We start from the raw sequence: 21,264 nt of genomic DNA, 5'->3' as shown, positions 1-21,264 counted from the left end.
TTTTGTCAGAGTTTGACGTTACAACCAAGATATAGTGAAGTAATTCAAAAAGCAGAAATATTATTGCTATTTTTTTTCTTTGCTTTGCTGGCAGAATTATTCTGATCATTGTTGATGCAGCTTTCACTGAACAGGGCCCGGTTACCTTTATTTACAACCATATTTGACCTGGAATGAAACAAGCACAACAGTTAACAGACCATTAAATTGGAAAATTATGCTTTTTGATCTTTCTCACTGTTGCATTCCTTCATCAATGCATGTGTATGTCTTGCATGTTTTAAAATGCCACTTGTGCTCTGATCTGGTCTGTCTGTCCTGTGATGACTAACACTGCTCCCTTATGACTATTACCTATCATTTTGATTTTTTTTCTCCACCACTGGAGATTTAAGTTGAAATCTTAGTTTGAGCTATCACCCTTGGACATTCTGTGCACAGTTTGACCATAATAACATACTTCATGTTCAGTCATACTCGTGTAGTTTTCTAAAGAAGCTTGACAGCAGTAATGGAGCCATTGTAAACCCCACCCTATGTCAGGATTCACTAGTTCTGACTCCTGCTGTGCCACTGCAAAATCCCTTTGGCTTCTATGGTACTCTGTGTGGGAACAGAGGTCTGTGCTAGCGAATTCCAGTATAGGATTTGGGGTAGAGAAGGAGGTATAAGGGAGAAAAATACCTTTCCTGGGATAAACAGTTTAGAAGTAGAACGGGGATTCAACAAGCATGTGTTGCCACTACAGCAATTAGGGCCACTACAGCACCTAATTTACACTGTTTCAAATATGCTCTTTTCCCCCCCTCTAATTGGTTATTTTTTGTGTGTGAAAATAAAAAATAAACTATTCTTGACCTCAGTGTGATAAGAAAGTAGCTTAATGTGATAAACTGTGATGTTGCTGAATGGGATGGATGCTTGGGAGCTACAGTGATAGGTCCGTATAAGACTCTTTTTAGGAAAGATAAAGGAAGAGATGGTATACTTCTACCCCAATATAACGCGACCCGATATAACATGAATTCGGATATAACGCGGTAAAGCAGTGCTCTGAGGGGGCGGGGCTGCGCACTACGGCGGATCAAAGCAAGTTCGATATAACGCAGCTTTACCTATAACGCAGTAAGATTTTTTGGCTCCCGAGGACAGCGTTCTATCGGGGTAGAGGTGTATTGAGAAAGTAGAATCTATTTCTGTATGAATCTGGAAGCCAGCTTACTATGCAACAAAATAAGTGAACACCACGTTACACTATATACTAAGAAAGGTGTAATCTTTGTTTTTCATGTTTGATTTAAATATTTTGAATATAGCAGTAGGTCTTCAGTAAAATAAGTTTATATTTTACTAATAATGATTATAGATTAAACAGTCCTTAAATTAAAAAACATTAAACTGTCTACAATTAATGAATATAATCTTCATTTGCTAAAACACGTTTTGCACATCTTGAGTCATTGCTGCATGTAGCAGACTTTGAGGTCAGAAGGGACCATCGTGATCATCTAGTCTGGGGCCTGCAATGTGCAGGACATCAGAACCTTACCCACCCACTCCCGAAATAGACCCCTGACCTCTGGCTGAGGTTACTAAAGTCCTCAAATCATGCTTAAAGACTTCAATTTACAGAGATTTCACCATTTACTCTAGTTTAAACCTGCAAGTGACCCATGCCGCATACTGCAGAGGAAGGAACCCCCCCTCCCCCCCCCCCACCCGGTCTCTGCCAATCTGTCCTGGGGGAAAATTCCTTCCTGACCCCAGATATGACCCTGAGCATATGGGCAAGNTTCACATTTACACTATTTTAAACCTGAAAGTGACCCATGCCCCATGCTGCAGAGGAAGGTGAAAAAACCCCAGAGTCTCTGCCAATCTGTCCTGGGGGAAAATTCCTTCCTGACCCCAGATATGACCCTGAGCATATGGGCAAGACCCACCAGTCAGGTACCTGGGAAAGAATTCTCTGTAGTAACTCACAGATCTTCCCATCTAGTGTCCCACCTCCAGCCATTGGGAAATTTTGCTACTGGCAGTTGCCAATGGGTCACATGCCATTGTAGCTAGTCCCATCACACCTTCCCCTCCATAAACTTATCAAGTTCATTCTTGAAGCCAATTACGTTTTTTGCCCCCACTGTTTCCCTTGGAAAGCTATTCCAGAACTTCACTCCTCTGACTGTTAGAAACCTTCTCCTAATTTTGAGCCTAAACTTTTTGATGGTCATTTGTTCTTGTGTCCACCTTGAGGCTTAGCTTAAATAACTCCTCTCCCTCCCTGTTGTTTATCCCTCTGATGTGTTTATAGAGAGCAATAATATCTCCCCTCAGCCTTCTTTTGGTTAGGCTAAACAAGCCAAGGCTTGAACTACGGTTGTAGTAGCCTAACTGAATTTATTTACTTGTGCATGTCTTGTCAACCATAAGAATGAAAGACTACATATTTTCTAAATGAATGCTTACATTTTGGACCACAACTGTATGGAATCTTAAAAACAAAAGAGCAATTATCTGGTCATTTGCACGGCCACATAATTATATTCTACAAAGGGGCCTGAACAGAGCTAAAGTTGACATCAGCTTTCATTCATAACCTACTTTGCAATTAATCTTAAAGGTTACCTGCTTGGGAAACTAAAAACTGTTCTTTTTAGTTTCTTTAAAATGTCTAAATGCATGAAAGATTGGAAAATGAAATATCGTCTTCCCTTGTTTTGGTGGAGGGAATCCTAGTAGGAGTTTTCTCATCCTTTCATGGGTATAGGTGTATGCACGTATGATTTATTGCTGATAGTGTGACTGTCCTGTACACAAAGTACAGTGTCTGCCTGGAGGACCTTGAAAATCCAGAATATGTGGATTATAAAAAATGTGAGGAAGCTTGGGGCAGTGGGCAAATTAGTAGCATATTACGTGTAGTATTGGAGAAGTAGTGGCTTTTAGGAAGGATTTGAATGAGGAGAAAGTATTGCATCTTTCAAGGAAAGTGTTTATTTTCCAAGTGTGTTCAGGTTTGAATTAAATAGATGTTACAATTTGGGATTTTTAAATTTTTTTTCCAGAAAAACCCACTCTCTTGGTAGTTCAGTCTTCACTTTCGTATCAGTTTTGATGTCATCTCAGTATTCCATTTTTTGTTAGAGGAATGGAGAATTCAAGACTTGATACTTCAAATGTAAAAACCAAGACAAAAATTGCCGTTCCTTTATGCATCAAGGACAAATAAGGGCAAAACCCCACTTCTTTTCCCTTTGCTAGTCACCTTTAATGATGGTGACCGGCAACCCCCCACCTGGAAAAATCATGCAGCAGATCCTCAAGGAATCAATTCTGAAGCACTGAGATAGAGAAAAGTGATCAGGAACAGTCAGCATGGATTCACCAAGGGCAAGTCATGCCTGACTAACCTAATTGCCTTCTATGATGAGATAACTGGCTCTATGGATGAGGGGAAAGCAGTGGACATGTTATTCCTTGACTTCAGCAAAGCTTTTGATATGGTCTCCCACAGTATTCTTGCCAGCAAGTTAAAGAAGTATGGGCTGGATGAATGGACTATAAGGCGGATAGAAAGCTGGCTAGATCGTCGGGCTCAACGGGTAGTGCTCAATGGCTCCATGTCTAGTTGACAGCTGGTATCAAGCGGAGTGCCCCAAGGGGTCGGTCCTGGGGCCGGTTTTGTTCAATATCACTGATGATCTGGAGGATGGCATGGACTGCACCCTCAGTAAGTTTGCCGATGACACTAAACTGGGAGGAGTGGTAAAAACTCTGGAGGGTAGGGATAGGATATAGAGAGACCTAGACAAATTAGAGGATTGGGCCAAAAGAAATCTGGCTGAGGTTCAACAAAGACAGGTGCAGAGGCCTGCACTTAGGACGGAAGAATCCCATGCACTGCTACAGACTAGAGACCGAATTGCTAGGCAGCAGTTCTGCAGAAAAGGACCTATGGGTTACAGTGGATGAGAAGCTGGTTGAGAGTCAACAGTGTGCCCTTGTTGCCAAGAAGGCTAACTGCATTTTGGGCCGTATAAGAGAAGAATGGGGGGGGATTTTATAGCTGCTTCCAACTACCTGAAAGGGGATACCAAAGAGGATGGATCTAGCCTGTTTTGAGTGGTACCAGATGACAGAACAAATATTAATGGGCTCAAGTTGCAGTGGGGGATGTTTAGGTTGGATATTAGGAAAAACTTCTTCACTAGGAGGGTGGTGAAGCACTGGAATGGGTTACCTAGGGAGATGGTGGAATCTCCTTCCTTAAAGGTTTTTAAGGTCAGGTTTGACAAAGCCCTGGCTGGGATGATTTAGTTGGGGTTTGGTCCTGCTTTGAGCAGGGGGTTGGACTAGATCGGGGTCGGCAACCTACAGCATGCGTGCCAAAGGTGGCACGCGAGCCGATTTTTGATGGCGCGCGGTGGCGGGCTGAGCGGCTTAGCCTGCCGCCACTCTGGGGTTCCTGCTGCTGGTCCCTTGCCAGCTGGGGTCCCCCTGCCAGTCCCACTCAGCGCCCGCTGCTGGACTGGGTGAAGGAACCCCAGGCTGGCAGCGAGCTAAGACCCCGGCTGGCAGGAGCCAGCAGCCGAAACCCTAGAGCGGCAGCGGGCTGAGCTGCTCAGTCGCTGCTCTGGGGTTCCTGCTGCTAGCCCCTTGCCAGCCGGGGTCCCCGCCACAGCCCCACTCACCTTGCTTCCGGTTGGAGTTCCAGGGCAAGCACCCTGCCAGACAGGGTCCAGGCCTCCGGCCCTGCTCAGCTCTACCAGCCACCAGCTCCACTCACCTCAGTTGCCAATCTGTGGTTCCAGCCGCTGACGACCTGCCAGCCAGGGTCTGGATCTTCTGCCTTGCTCAGCCTGCTTTCCAGCCTGGAGTCCCAGCAGGCCACCCTGGGCTCGGCTTCTGGCCTTGGATCAGTGCTCTGCAGCCTCCCTGCCGTGGTCCACTGTCCCCAGCCTGGGACAGTGAGGGTTACACACGAGGCAAGAGGGGGTGCAGCTCAGCACCCCCATCTTAAAATTGCTTATATCAGGCCACGCTGCATTTTGACCTTGTGCTTGCCTTCTATCGCCATTTTTTTTCTCCACTGAGAGTTGAAGGAAACATTTGACAAAATGGCAGCTCCTAAGGAAGCGAAGCTAGATGTCCGATCATTTCAGCATGTTTGGACAGCCGCATTTGGATTTATTGAAAAGAAGGACCATGCTATTTATGCTTTCTGTTATGCAAGTGTTGTTTGTCGCACATCAAGTGTTCGACATTTTGAAACGAAGCACGAGAAAACCTTTCTTGACAAAGCAGACAAGACTGAATCGATCAAAAAGGCAGTAGTAGCGTATGAGAAGCAAAGCATTGTTTTTAAAAGCTTAAGTGTAAGTAAAAATCAAGCTACAGAAGGAAGTTACAAGATTGCACAGTGCTTTGCAAAAAAAACGGAAAGCCATTTACAGATGGGGAATATATAAAATAAGTTTTTCTCAGCGGTTCAGAGATTTTGTCCAATGATTTGCCAAATAAAGATACAGTCATACCTAGAATAAAAGACCTGCCCATCTCTGTCAGAACAGTTGAGAGATGCATAAGTGAAATGGCAGAAAACATTAAGGAAAAGTGGACAACTGCATTGAAAGACACAGCAGTGTTTAGTATTGCAGTTGATGAGAGCGTGGATATAAACGACGTTCCACGTTTGGCAGTTGTTGCAAGATATTGTGCTTCCGATGAAATCCAAGAGGAACTTTGTTGCCTAAAACCCCTGCATGGCACAACAAAGGGGGAAGATATACTGGAAAGTTTTGTAAACCATTTTGAAGAACGAGGAGTTGACACCAGAAAAATATTTTGTGTGACAACAGCTGGTGCTCCTGCCATGGTCAGAAAACAGAAGGTTGAAGACTGAAGATCAAATTGGCCGTCCAACAGTCAAATTTCACTGTATCATCCATCAAGAAAACCTGTGTGCTAAAATTTCTAATTCAGAGCTTAATAATGTGATGAATACAGTGGTGAATTTGTGAATTTCCTTGTTGCTCGATCTGCAGACAGATTCAAGCACTGCTAGAAGAGATGGACAGTGCTTATAACGACATCCCACTTCACAGCAACATTCGGTGGCTAAGTCGTGGCAAGGTTTTGGTGTGCTTTGTAAACTGTTTTGATGCAATCAAAGCCTGTTTGTCGGAAAAAGAACAGCATGATGACAAATGGCCATGTAAGCTCGAGTTTCTAACTGATATCACCGCTCACCTAAATGAACTCAACCTTTGTCTCCAGGGTGCAGGGCAAACAGGTCTGGATCTTTATGAAGCCTGGAAAGCATTTGTTGTGAAACTAGCAGTTTTTTCCAGGGATATTCAAACTTCTACTTTCCACTACTTCCAACTCATATAAGAGCTATCGACACGTTGGACTGTCAGTGTTGCTGAGATTTGAAAGTACATGCAAGAACTGGAATCAGAATTTTCTGACAGATTTCAAGATTTTCAGAGATTTGGCCCAATGCTTTCTTTTCTAATTAAACCTGAAAAGTTCAGTGAAAGCGACTTGGATATGTCTGTATTTCAGTGGATGGGTGTTGAAGATTTCAAAATGCAACTCATTCAGTTAAAAAGCTCAGAACTGTGGACATCAAAGTTTGTGGAGCTGCGGAGCTCACTTGAAGCTACCGAGGGAGATCATGGGGCCTCTGTTCTGACCTGCTGGATGTCCTGCCAGTGAAATGTAACTGTTTGAAGAAAATTGCGTTTGCAATGCTTTCAGCATTTGGATCCACATACCTGTGTGAACATGTATTTTCACACATGAAATCTGTCCTCTGTCCTTCTCGGAGCCGGTTAACAATTGATCACTCAGAAGCCTGTGTGCAGCTTAAAGTATCCAAATACGTGCCAGACGTTGGAAAACTCAGCAAGGAAAAGCAAGGGTAAAGAATCACACTAAACTGATAAGATCTGCATTTTAATTTAATTTTAAATAAAGCTTCTGAAACATTTTGAAAACCTTATTTACTTCACATATAACAGTAGTTTGGTTATATAATATATAGACTTATAGAGACTTACATTTTAACATTTTTTAGAAGTCTATATATATTACTAGCACGCGAAGCCTTAAATTAGAGTGTATAAATGAAGACTCCGCACACCACTTCTGAAAGGTTGCCGACCCCTGGACTAAATGACCTCCTGAGGTCCCTTCCAACCCTGATATTCTATGATTCAGTGATCACATACTGAGTCTTCTGTGCTTGAGGTTCAGAACACAGTATGACCTTAAGTATACTCAGCCATTTTCAGCATGATTAATTATTTAAAAAATGTTCTCATGCGTTTATAGTGCAAAAAAGAGAAGCCTAAACATTTGTAGTAGAATAGATTTTTAGTTGCATTATTTTCCAGAATACTGTGGAATTGCACAGTTCCAAATGCCACAACTACATTTTTCCTTATCTGTAGACTTGGGTACTCTAAAACTTATGGTGCTGTGGATAAACACAGTTCTGCAACTCTGTATTATCAGAGCTGTGTTTCATTTTTTTTCTTCACATGAAAAATACAAAACCAAGAATATTAAATGCAGATGTCTGTGTTAATGTAGCCTTGTGGTTGCATCATAAAAGAAAACAAAATTGGAAATGCAAAACAGAATTCTCTGCCACACATTTTGGATTACTGGTTAGTCTTTCTAAATATGTAGTTCAGTAGTATGTGTCACATAAGCTGCTAATACTATTATCATAATATTAACTCTTTTGTTTCCTGGGTCTTTTAAAATGTATTATCTTATTGCATTAAGTGGGGGTTTGCATCTTTGTTACCCATATACATTTAAAAAAAAAAAAGAAAGTAGTATAGCCCTGGCTGAGTACCCCATTATGGGATTTATTAGGCTGCTGTATTGGACTCACACTTTGCATCCCCCACATGCTTTTGAATTTACTGAGTGTGAGCAGCATCCGGACATGGACTTGCTCTGGCCTTTCAGGCTCACTCCTGGGGTGCAGACTGGTGCAATGCTGGTACCTTCTCGGGATGTGAAGCCTTGCAGCTGAGCTACCCTTGATCCCAAGACCAATGTGGACCTCCCAAGTCTCACCAGTAGCTCATGCATGCCTTCTCCAGAGCTCCATCCTTGTGGATACTCTGGTTTACTGTTTCACCTTTTGGGGATTTTGTGACAATTAAACCAGTAACACACTGAGTTTGTAAAGGCACTTCTAAACCACACACACTTTACTTCTTGGCCAGGTCTATACTTTGAGTGCTTTGCTAGTATATCTATATTGGTACGTGTATGCCGGCAAAAGGCTCCTAGTGTGGATGCAGGTTGTACCAGCAAAACTGTGCTTTTACTGGAATAACTGCATCTACGTGAGGGGCTTTTGGGGACACAGCTGTCAGTCAAGGATCACACTTCTTTACACCCCTGACTGACAGAGCTATGCTGGCAAAAGACTGTAGTGTAGACCTGGCCATAAACAAAGCACACAAGATATTTAGATCTATGGAAAAATATCGAACACTTGCATGTGAGACCCTCCTCAGTTTTCTCACTCCTTCTGAGAGCTCTTTGAGTCTTAATCAGCATCTTCCAGCGAGTCCAGAATTCTTCTGCAGCCCTTCTACTCCTGCCAAGTCTTGTCTTCTAGTTTTGATATGCTGCCTCCTTGTTAGAGAGTTTCCCTTTTAACAGCAGATTCCAGTACTCCTCCTGTCCTTTCCTTGGAATATTTTCACTCTGTAATTCTTTATGGACTGCGGTCTCCTACCCTCAGTCGTTGTTACTGGGGATAAGAGACATTTGCAAGCCAAACAGTTTTGGCTGGTAGAACGAATACCCTGATAAGGAAAGGTTATTGCAATGCTGATGGTCCTTAATGTCTGCTCTGTTCAGGGGAGACACCCACACCTTCTCCCTTTAAACAAGAGGATTGATGCAAGGATACAATGAAAGCTATGAGTAAGGGTATAAGCATACAGAGAATTCATAAAAGATTGGAATTCATAAGTTCACATAAACAGATTCCCAGACTGTCACACAAAGCAATCAGCCTTCATTGTCCATTTGTCATTGTCCACTTCTCCCCGACTAGGTAGTAAAATGCTGTCTGCTCTTTCTCTTAGTTATTCATTTTTCCCCATATCCATTATTTTATACTAACCTGGATATTTTTTCAGTGTAAGGATAAATAATTTACTTCAAAGAGGGTAGACATTTTACATCTGACTTTTTTCATGTATGCAATGTTGTAGCCATGTTGGTCCCAGGATATTAAACAAGGTGAGTGAGATAATATCTTTTATTGGACCAACTTCTGCTGGTGAGACACAAGCTTTTGAACTTAAACAGACCTCTTTTTCAAGGCTGGAAAATGTACTCAAGAGTGTCACAGCTAAATACAAGGTGGAACAAATTGTTTATCTCTGTTCCAGCTTGTATTTAGCTGTGATACTCTAGAGTACATTTCCCAGCCCTGAAGAAGAGCTTTGTGTTGCTTGGAAGCTTGTCTCTCTCTCCATCAGAAATTGGTCCAATAAAAGATATTATCTCACTTACTTACCTTCTCTCTTTTTTTAAAAGAATTGAGACTGTTTCCAGAGTGTAGGATAGCATTTTTAGCAAACTTAAAAATATTATTGCTGCATCATTTATCAGGTAAAGTACTTTTAGGAGAAGAAGAAGGCTTGGAGGATGACCCTGAAACACGGTCAGAAGTCAGCACTGCAACTTTTGCAGGTAGGACTGCATTCTTTTTAACACAGAGTTTTTAGTGTAGTTTCTGTAAGCTGTTCAGCAAGTCCACCTTGAATAGTAAATAAGTGTCTGTCCATAAAATATGATTGACTAAAAATGGAATAGCCCAAGGCTATATACAGTTATATTTTACCATCTCATTTACCTTTTTTATCCTTTGTTTGTTTACGAAGTGTGGAGATTGTTAAAAGTCTAATTCAATTGTGATTATGGAATTTGCTTAGTTGAGGATTAAAGGGGAAACCGCATGAATGCTGTTTAATGCGGCATCATGTATTTAAAAGAATCATTATTTAAAAACTTAACTTAAAGGGATAAAAATTAATTTAAAATCTAGAAAGAGTTGAAAGTAGTTTTAAGTACTACACCTGTTCCTGAGTAGTCCTGCCAATCTTTCTCTTTACAATTATATTTTCCTATTTAAAAAAAAAAGTTTCTATTCATTATTGCTATGTTGAAAGACCTGAAAACAGGGGGAAAAGACTGCCTATACACAATGTACTGTCAAGTGCACTAAGTAAACAAATTTAAATCTATAGAATTTTTTTCTAATCTTTCTGTCATAGTAATCTTGGTGTTTCTTGTGATAGTAAGTAAATAAAGTTCCACAAAGTGTTTTTATTATCACACAGTTTCCCTTTAAAATATCTGCCTACCTTCTCATCTCCCTCATTCTAGTCGCTTGCAGCTGTTTCTTGCTGTTATTTTAAAATGAGGTTTTTAAAGTGCTGTTAGCAATCATAGTAACAGAAGACGATCAAATAATATTTTTTTAAAGTAGAAGATGCATACTGTTTAGAAACATAGCTCCCTCAGACTCGTATGCAAATTTGCATACATTTTCTTTATTGAACTTTAAAACCCTGCTTCTGGCATCTTAACCCATAATTAAAAAAGATGGTTCTTGGACTGTGGTATTCAAATCCAAAAGGACTAAATATGGGCCTTAAGGTGCTGGTTACAGCCTTTATAGAAGAAGCAATGAAAAATTGAAAAGGCTGTACTATACCTAAATGGCTTACAGGCATTTACCTCCATAACAATATTTTATTGCTTCAGTCACTGCTCCCTTCTAAGCTTAATCCAGTTTTATATCAGGGGTGCAAAGCTGAATTTGATGATTTTATTTTCCTTTGGTTTTAAATCTTTTCCTTAAAGTGTATACAGATATTTTCTTGATAGATGACTTTGGATCACTAATTGCTTTTTGTTTTAGCCTCTATGAAGAGTGAGATAACCAGTGAATTAGCTTCTTCATCAGGAGTATCAACAGCTGGATCAATAGTAAGTTCTGCAGCTGATCCCACAGGACATGACATCATCACTGAGCAGCCACGTTCACAACATACTTTGCAATCAGACTCTGTAGACCTGACCAGTTGTGATTTGGCCAGCACAACTACTGAAGGGGAAGAGGATGACATGCTTAGTCGGAGCTCCAGCCAGATCAGCACTGTCCAGTCAGACCCCACTATGGACTTGAATGATGGCACGCAGGCTTCTTCACCAGTTAGTGATAGCTCTCAGACTACCACAGAAGGTCCAGATTCAGCTGTGACCCCTTCGGACAGTTCTGAAATTGTAAGTGTGCAACGGGCAGAGCGGGTATCCCAGTCTTCTACTGAGGGGCCCGACATATCTCAGAGCTCCTCCATGGAGGGCCCAGACTTGGACACATCTACTTATTCATCTTCTACTTTCCCGTCCTCCGCTAGTAACACTGAAAAGGTCAGCAGCTCATACCTTTAACTGAGAGCTTGACCTCATTTTAACACTTTCACTGCAGCTTTAAAAAATGAATTTCTGTTTATAAACATTAGTTTGAACACAAAGCTTTAAACTTGACCTCTATGTATTAAACACACTATAAAATTACTCTTTTCACTGAAAGAATAAATATTAATGGGTTTTCATGAGAAATTTTCTAAATATTACATGCTTCTGTTTTAATAGCACATTAGCCCTTAAAGTTAACTAAATTGTAAACCTTCAGTTTAAAAGGGCTAGTGAAAGTGTTAAAGGGTGAACCTTCCATTTGGAATAATAGATAAATACCCCTCAAGTCTGAGTGTTTCAACCTCATGCTTTCATGTTGCATATTCTGTGGCTTATTGCCTGTGCTTTCTCACTTGGAAATTCAGTTTTACTACCTCTTGTTATACCCTCTTGGAATGTCTGTTATATTGTTTGAACATTGCGTAACTTTATATGTACCACACATTGATGCTTTTATGCTTACGTCAAGCATTTATTCAGTAGTGTACTCTACAGATATTTACAGATATTTCAGTCTGCCCATCTCTTTTCAGTGAAGAGGTCACGTAGTTGAAAAAGAACAATTCAACAGACAATAATGCTTTATTTATTAATTTATTTTGGTTTTTGTTTTAAAAAAGCTTTTTTAAGGGATTTGACAAATGACACAATCAAATGCAGATATGTAGCATATCAACCCTCAATTCAGGCTTCCAAATGTGTTGTCAGTGCTTGACCTAAAAACAACTCTGTGAACTCATTGAAGATAAGTTGGGAAGAATAAGTGACCTGTGGAGTTTTTAAAAATGGTTTCTTTACAAATGTGACAAACAGGTACTCTTGCACAAAAGTGGGGTTAGATTGTGCAGAAGAGAAGTAGTAATATTTTCTCAAACTCTGACCAGCACTTAAATGCTCATGATGCAAAAATGAGCTGGTGTTCACAGTAGATACTAAAGATCTTCGTAATAGGATTGACCTTCTCCTTTCTTGCAAGCTCCCAATAGTGAAATAGCTAAGATTGTTGATGTCTAAGTAGTCATCATCAAGTTTCAGAGTGAACGCTATATTCAGAAGAATTGGAGAGTTCCCATTTCCCTTAAAGCTGTTGCTTCAGGCCTTCTGCATGTTTGGGCTGATATTACTGCATTGGTTTAGACGTGTTCAGTTTTTGACAGTTATCTTTGCAATCACAAAGACTGGAGTCTTAAGCTTTTTTAAATTCTTAGATATTAAGACCAGAAAGGACTATTAGGATCATAGTCTGACCTTCTGCATCACACAGGCCATAGACTCTCACCCAATAATTTCTGCATCAAACCTCTACAGACGCTCCCCGACTTATGCAAGCGTTCCATTCTGGAGCACCTTGCGTAAGTTGAATTTTGCATAAGTCAGGAATGTATACCTGACAATTACACCACCAAAAAAAAAAAAAGAAAAGAAAAGCGTACGGAACTTACAGAGCTTTTTCCGTAAGTGTGGATTTGCGTAAGTTGGGTCTTGTGTAACCCAGGGAGCGCCTGTAATTTCTGTTTGAGCTATAGCATATCTTTTAGAAAGATGTTCAATCTTGATTTACAACTTCAAGAGATGATGAATACGAGATTTCCATAAGTAATTAAATAAAATGTAAATCCTAAAGCCCAAGATTCCGCCTTCAGGGAAAAGTGCCAATTTGGTAAGCTGCTGTGCTGGATGATCACACTTATCCCACTTTACAGATGCAGATATGCCAAATAGATACGTCCTTCACTGATAGTTTTTAACTCTTACATATCTTTTATTTCCTCCTTTCAGTGTTCAGTATGCTCTCTTAGCACACAATCATTGCTCTGATGGACTCTGATTGTGAACTCTAGAAATGAACAGTTAAGTTTGGACAGTTAAGGTCGTACAGAGTTCTTTTCAACATGAGTTGCAATCTAAAATTGTCAAAGGCTTTCATATTTTCTTGGTACAGTAACTGCTTGCTTAACATTGTAGTTATGTTCCTGAAAAATGCTACTTTTTAAGCGAAACGATGTTAAGCAAATCCAATTTCCTTATACGAATTAATGTAAAAAGACTATATTTTATATGTACACTGCCCCCCCCCCCCAGTATAAGTTTTAAACAAACAATTTATTACTGCACACAGCAATGATGATTGTGACGCTTGGTTGAGGAGGTGAAGTAAAAGGGTGGGATATTTCCCAGGGATAAATGATGCTAATGATGAACTAGTACTCGGCTGAGCCCTCAAGGGTTAACACATTGTTATTAATGTATCCTCACACTCTACAAGGCAGCCCGAATGGAGGGAGGGGAGACAGCATGGCAGAGAGAGACAGAGACACACAGCCTGTGTGAGAGAGAGAGAGAGACGAGCATTGCACCTTTAAGTACCCTGACCCCACTCTAAGTACATTGCCTTTTTAAGTAGATCATCAGCTGCTGCCAGCAAGCTCCCTCCATCCTGAGCCCTGGCTCCCAGGAGCAGCTCCAAGGCCGAGGACAGGAGCAGCACACACAGTGGTGGGAGGGACAGCCTACTGCCCTGCAATTGGTAGCCTGCTCGGCTGCCGCACAGGGAACTTAGGGGAGCGGGGAGCTGATGGGTGGGCTTCTGGTTCACCCTGGTTCCAAGTCCCCACCCACTAGCTCCAACTGGCTGCTCTTTCTGGAAGCAGTGGACAAAGCAGGCAGCTACCAAACAACGTTATAAGGGAGTATTGTGCAACTTAAAATGAGCATTTTCTCTAATTGATCAGCAACGAAACAACGTTAACCAGGACAAAGTTAAGTGAGGAGTTACTGTACCTGCTTTGGAAATCCAGTACATATATCTTCAGTGAGGTTTAGTGATGCTTAATGCATATACAAAGTGCCTCTGAAAGGCATATTCTACTGTAAGTTGATAATAATGTAAACAATGAACTTGGAAATACCCAGAGGCCACCTGGTATTTAGCAAACAGGTTAAGAATTAACCATTTTAGATGCAATCTCTCCTTAGGCCTGTTCATTCAGAACAGAATTTTATGATGGTATTGCACCAAGTGTAACTGAAGTTAGAATTTGTCCTGCTGAATCTTATTGCTGATTCCATTTGCTGTGGAAATCATGTTCAGTCATCATGGAACCCTGCAATGCCATTTCTAGTCACTTTTTATTGTAAAACCATAGTGTAAAATACAAATGCATTTTAAAAACCAGTGTTTGAAAAAGTTTTTATTTATCTGCCAAAACCTGAGTTCAGAGTTTGGAATCTTCTCTGCAACAGCTAATCAAAACACAGTTCTCTAAAATTGTACTTCCTACATTGTCATAAGCTTTCCCCCGGAAGTTTGGAACACTGAACTTGGGTTTTGGCAGGTAAGCAAAAGAGAAACTGCTTCACAAGTATTGTTTAAAAATATTTATTTTAAACACACGTATTAATGTAAAGATTTGGCCTTTAAAAATATTTGAGTGTGTTTATTTTTAACAAATCTATGGAAAATTTGATGCCATGGCAATAATAAAGCAGAGTATTAGTGTATAAATCTAAATCTGTTATAGGTTTAGACAAGTAAGGAGAGAAATTAGACTAAACACACATACACAATAGGATTTTGAAATCCAAATAAGTGATGGACTGACAATTCTGAAAGTGGTCATATCCTATATGATCAGATGAGCCGGGCTTGCCTTTTTTGTGTTAAATTTGTTATCTTTGGGCTGTGGGCTTTTTCTTCCTGTTGTCTTTGTTTATGGAGTTTCCTGCCATATGAAATCCAAGAACACTATCTCTTGTTTTCTTGAAGATGTGTCATTTTAATTTGGTATTTTGTTAGACATTTTAACTGCTTTCAGACTTATGTGTGTTTTTTTAATTTATAGGCTGCTTTTTATTTGCATTGTATAGAGGGTTGATGTCATAAAAACTGTGAGGGGTGTTTCTAGCTAGTTTGTTGTTGGGATGGGAATTGAGGTGTCACTTCGTCTTTCTGCATGCTTATTTAATTTTTGTGAGTCTGGGATTTGCTGTAAGTAGAAGAGGACCTTTTCAGGTCCTTTTAATATTTTAAAGAGAAATATTAAATGATAATCAAGATTTGTTTCATAATTATATGGTTGGATCTTAGACTTTTATAAATTAAAGACAAGAGTTATTTCCTGGCCAGTGCAGGATAGGAATGTTAAAGGTAACTTACTCAATCTGCATATTGTTTGTGTATTTATTTTCATATTATAGTCTAAGCAGCTAAAATTTCTTGACAGCTTGAAAGATAATTGGTATCTTTCACTTTAACGATTTACATGGCATTTTGCAGCCAGAAAATTAAGTTACCTTCTGATAGTATAGCTGTGAAATGTTTTTTGCTACCTTTTGGTGGTGGTCTCTTTGCATTAATTAAATAAGCAGCAGGTTCATAACATTAGTATCAGGGGTTGGATTTTTTTTAAAAAAACAACTCATTTCCATTAGACTTTGAGTTAGAATTAAGGGATAAAATGAGAATATCTTGAAGAGGTCCAGCCCTATGTTTTGTGGTGCCCAGTGGGATCACTGCTAGACTTCCGTTGCCCACATACTGCATCTGAGGTCATCGGAGGGTTTGGCAGCTGGGCAGTTTAGGTCAAGCTGGGGCCTTAAAAGGGGGTGGTGGAGGTTGATAGCAGCTGGGATGGAGGATCAGTTTGCCTCACACCAATGAGAAAGGCCCAAGCTGTAGTACAGAGGCAGGCTCTAATCTAAGTCAGGCCTGTGAGCTATCAAGATCACAATTTTGCATCTTGGAAAAATGAGGAATCTGAGAAGTGTGGGGCCAGCACATAGCTGCACGCTTATGCTAACATGCATCAGACTGACTTTGGTTTGTGAATTACTAACATTGCATGTTTGTGCTCTGACTTGTGCACTCAAAGTTAGTCTACTCTAAAAGTCCACTCCTTGTATATCTTAGGTGCTAGAGGGTACTGAAAGCCAGTATTCTGGAATGCAGATTGGACAGCTGCAAGATGAGGAAGATGAAACTGCAAATGTTCTCCATGATGAATCCTCAGATCCTTTCAGAAATTCTTCCCTTGGTATGTTGATAAATAGGAAAAATCAATTACAAAAATAGTAGCATCTTTCATCTGCAAATGCAAAGTGCTCCACTTAGGAAGGAAAAATCAGTTTCACACATACAGAATGGGAAGAGTCTGTCTAGGAAGGACTACGGCAGAAAGGGATCTAGGGGTTATAGTGGACCACAAGCTAAATATGAGTCAACAGTGTGATGCTGTTGCAAAAAAAAGCAAACATGATTCTGGGATGTATTAACAGGTGTGTTGTGAGCAAGACCTGAGAAGTCATTCTTCCGCTCTACTCTGCGCTGGTTAGGCCTCAACTGGAGTATTGTGTCCAGTTCTGGTCACCGCATTTCAAGAAAGATGTGGAGAAATTGGAGAGGGTTCAGAGAAGAGCAACAAGAATGATTAAAGGTCTTGAGAACATGACCTATGAAGGAAGGCTGAAAGAATTGGGTTTGTTTAGTTTGGAAAAGAGAAGACTGAGAGGGGACATGATAGGAGTTTTCAGGTATCTAAAAGGGTGTCATGAGGAGGAGGGAAAAAACTTGTTCACCTTAGCCTCTAAGGATAGAACAAGAAGCAATGGTCTTAAACTGCAGCAAGGGATATTAGGAAAAAGTTCCTAACTGTCAGGGTGGTTAAACACTGGAATAAATTGCCTAGAGAGGTTGTGAAATCTCCATCTCTGGAGATATTTAAGAGTAGGTTAGATAAATGTCTTATCAGGGATGGTCTAGACAGTATTTGGTCCTGCCATGAAGGCAGGGGACTGGACTCGATGACCTCTCGAGGTCCCTTCCAGTCCTAGAATCTATGAATCTGATTTCCAGCAAGACTGATTATCTATTTTATGTCTACCAGAAACAAATATAACAACATTCTGATGAATAAGATGAATGTATAAGATGAATCTTTCCTATTTTCATTTCTTTAATAAATCATTTTACTTGTTAGTTCTAGGCTACTTTTTTTAACTGTCTGGTAATAAACTCCAGTTAAAAGTGTGTGATCTGCATTTAGCTTAATTTACATCTTAAATAATGTGCTATGTATTGCTTTTTTCTGAAGCCCTTCAGCAACCACACTTATTGAAAAACATGGGCCATAGCAGGCAGCCTTCTGACAGCAGTGTAGATAGATTCATGGCAAAAGAAGAAGCAGTAGAATCTGTTGATCATGAGATTAAGGTAAGACATTCTCTCACTCGAGGTGGGTTTTTAAGTTAGGTGTTTGTTAAATTTTCAAAACCAGCATACATGAAACAACTAATGGAATTCTGCTTTATAAGCAGATAATTTGGTAATCTGTACAATAGTAGGTATACTTTACAGTATATGTTCCAGCTTAAAAAAAGTACATTCCAGTCATCAACATTCTAACTTGTAATTAAAACTTCCTAGATCACATAAATACACTATCTTGAAAACTTACATAAACAAAAGACGGTATTCTATTAGGCAAACATAAATAGACAAGTCATGCAATTAAGGGTGTCAGAACTACAGAGAGAAAAAGAACTCCCCTTTGCTGTGTGCATGAAGAGTAGCAAAGGGACATGTACTGAATTTTTTATCTGCTGCTCAAATATCATTGAACTGACCACCATCTGCGATAAACAAATACAGAACTTCCAAGGAGTTCAAGTTGAATGCAATGAGTTTTATATAGAAAAAAAATTTTTTAATCCCCAACACTGAAAAGATATGCCAGATTCTCTATCATACTGTTTAAGCTAATAAATTTGGCAACTTCCAGAAGGATGTTACTCTTGAGCTTTCCATATTATGCTTCCAGAGAGCATAACTTTGTAACTGAAGGAGCTTCATGAACAGTCTTTTGTCAAACAGCAAGTCTAGATAAATAACAATCTACCAGAACTGTCATATTATAGTTTTTATGGTGAAATTAGAACAATTATAGTGCTGGTGGTGGCATCTTTGCAAAAATATTTGGTTTTAGGGCATTCTCACAGAAGATGTATTTAATGTGCCTCTGATTTACTACCAGGGATCCTAGTTTTTCGTGATTTAAAAAAAAATTCTCAGATTAACACCCTCCTCCCATAAAATCTGTTTTTCCACATTTAAAATAAAATGATCTTTAATTTCCATAGCCACAATATAAATAGGTATCACTTGAACACACTGTTTAATTGATATATTCATAATTTTTAAGCTGGCAGCCCAAGCCCCGCCCATTTCCCCTGTTATGCTACTGTATATGATTCTATTTTTTTCAAAAAATATAAAAACTAAAGATTCTCTGCAAATGCAGATTCTGTGTTTTTCCATGGCAAATAGATTTCTAGGATCCTTATTTATTACTTAATGTTTCTAAATTGTGTTCCCTCTTATGATTTTTTTAATTTAAACTTAATCTTAAAAGCATACATAAGACCTGTGATTTGCTTTTTGTAACAGCCTTCCAGAATAAAGGGAGATATAGGTCACTACACAGATGGAAATTCTGCTCCTCTGGTTCACTGTGTTCGTCTCCTATCTGCTTCTTTTCTGCTTACTGGGGAGAAAGGTGGTAAGTTGCTGTCAAAAACAGTGATGGCTTATTGTCTGCCTCAATATACAAAACAAAGTGTGATCACTTTATCTAGTTGTGTGACAGCTCTTCATTGACTGAGCGTATTGTTTTTTTCATGACAGGACTTTAAAGTATGACAACAGCTTGTAAAGAGCTTTAAAAGGATTTATAGCCTCTTTCGTAATTGCTGAACCTGGTTTTGACCTGCTCATTCCTGATGAAATTATTATATTACTGTAAACTTGCTAGTCAAATATTAAGTTATTTAAAAAAAAGTTATTTAAAGGATGTTTTAAATGGTAAAATAACCAGATAACTTTTTTTTAACTCCTTAAGATGGCAATTCTCTAATTCTAATCCGTGGGGAGCTGGCAGATCACATGATAATGCCAGCAGCTCCTCCATTTTACCAGTGGTTTACATGAGTGTCTAGGTTTTGTATAGCATAGTTAAGCCTGGGATACCAGTAAAAGCAGCTAGAAACAAGGAGGTGGAGCTTGCTTAGACTGCTGCTGCATAAGTGGAGGAAATGGGTTTTTCTGTCTTGTACCAGAGCCATCAGCAGGAGTGGAACTGCCTATCAGTGAAGCCACCAGCAGGAAGGAGGGAAGGACTACTTACAAGATCAGAGCCACTAGCCAGGCAGTGTGTCCATAGGAACAAATGGAGAAGAGACTAGGTGGTTTGGTAGCATATCCTACACAGAAGAGAACCAGGAAGCAAATTCAGGGAGAAAGAAGGACCAGACAGCCTGAGGAGTATTAGGGGACCAGATGGGGGGGGGGGGGAGAATAGCATGTGCAGGGGAACAGGGAGATGGACGACTGTTAGTTCCCTTTCCTTCCTGTCTGTAAGGCGCTAAAAGGAACAGTATATGTCTTTTGAAAAGGACCAGACACTGTATTTTACAGTTAAAAATACAAATACTTGAAATTTTCCATTTAAGCAATTGCTGCTGTTTTTACAGGGAAGCTGTGTAACTGCATGGGAGGGAAATCTCTCAAGATGTGGTCCATATTATATGAAGCTTGTAAAAACCCTATCTTAAAGGGATACAACTTAAATAGAACACACTTTTCTCTGAAAATTCTTTATCAATGAATGTTACATAGGGATACCCAAGTTTATAAAAATTGAAATATGAGATTTTTTTTTTCCCCACTTTTCTCTATTTTGGATACTTATGTGGTCCCCCATTACCATATAGCATCTGAGTGTCTCAGAAACTTTTTTTTTGTCCTCTCCACACCCTTTTGAGGTAAGAAAGTACTATTATCTCCATTTACAGATGAGAAACTTAGGTACAGAGAGATTAAATGACTTGCCCAAGGTTATGCAGGGAACTGAAGAGGGGTCTCTTAAGTCCCAGGCTAGCATCCCAACCTTAGACTATCTTTCCTTCATTTGTGCAGTTGACAGCATTTTGTGTATAATTAGTTTGGCTGTTTTCTCTGTGTGGATCTTTCATGCTGCAGTGGGGGAATAAACATTTTTAAAAACACTAAATGTAATTTCTGCAAAAATTGAAGTGGGGACTTAGGCAGATATAATACATGAAATTAATTTTAACTCCATTTTTAAAGTGGATTAGGTTTTAAGATGACATTCCCCATTTAAGGGATTGTCATTTTCCTTTAGCAAATATAGATATTTCTGTTTTGAAACGTGTGTCTTTGGTTCAAATTCTAGATAACATCTTGTTGCATACCAGCATGTTTATATAATAATACCTAACTCTTCGAGTACTTTTCATCAGTTGTTCTCTGGGCTTGTCCAGTGTTGATAAGTCAGAGTGTAAATCTATGGTGCTATATCCTGTTGCACGCTCACTAGCCATGTGGATCCTGCTATACCATGCAATAAAGTGCCATAGTGCACTCCGCTGCAGTAGGTCAAAGAACATAAGGAATTTTTAGGGTGTACGGAGTCTCTCTACATTTATTATAATAATATAATTTGTAATAATGAAGAAATCCCATCTCCTAGAACTGGAAGGGACCTTGAAAGGTCATCGAGTCCAGCCCCTTGCCTTCACTAGCAGGACTAAGTACTGATTTTGCCCCAGATCTCCAAGTGGCCCCCTCAAGGATTGAACTCACAACCCTGGGTTTAGCAGGCCAATGCTCAAATCACTGAGCTATCCCTCCCCCCAATTCTAGATAACATTCTGGATAAC

At 39.8% G+C, this 21,264-nt stretch overlaps 1 protein-coding gene across 5 annotated transcripts in view; it reads left to right on the top strand.

The window, feature by feature from the left end:
- The window catches only part of HTT (huntingtin), a 217,061-nt gene that overhangs the window by 39,044 nt on the left and 156,753 nt on the right, over nucleotides 1–21,264 (top strand). For 4 of the 5 annotated variants that reach the window (XR_004645949.1, XM_034772453.1, XM_034772454.1 and 1 more), the window contains 5 exons: nucleotides 9,658–9,738; nucleotides 10,973–11,337; nucleotides 16,442–16,565; nucleotides 17,622–17,740; nucleotides 18,974–19,085. Coding sequence is in view for 4 of the 5 variants with exons in the window: in XM_034772453.1 (XP_034628344.1) it covers nucleotides 9,658–9,738; nucleotides 10,973–11,337; nucleotides 16,442–16,565; nucleotides 17,622–17,740; nucleotides 18,974–19,085 (801 nt within the window). In the remaining variant the exon portion in view is untranslated. Of the gene's footprint in view, nucleotides 1–9,657; nucleotides 9,739–10,972; nucleotides 11,485–16,441; nucleotides 16,566–17,621; nucleotides 17,741–18,973; nucleotides 19,086–21,264 lie in introns of all 5 variants that reach the window. The other variant, XM_034772451.1, reaches the window with a different exon arrangement.

The sequence above is a fragment of the Trachemys scripta genome, chromosome 5 (assembly GCF_013100865.1).
Source record: "Trachemys scripta elegans isolate TJP31775 chromosome 5, CAS_Tse_1.0, whole genome shotgun sequence".
Lineage (NCBI taxonomy): Eukaryota > Metazoa > Chordata > Testudines > Emydidae > Trachemys > Trachemys scripta.
This window is presented reverse-complemented; position numbering and strand designations above follow the sequence as displayed.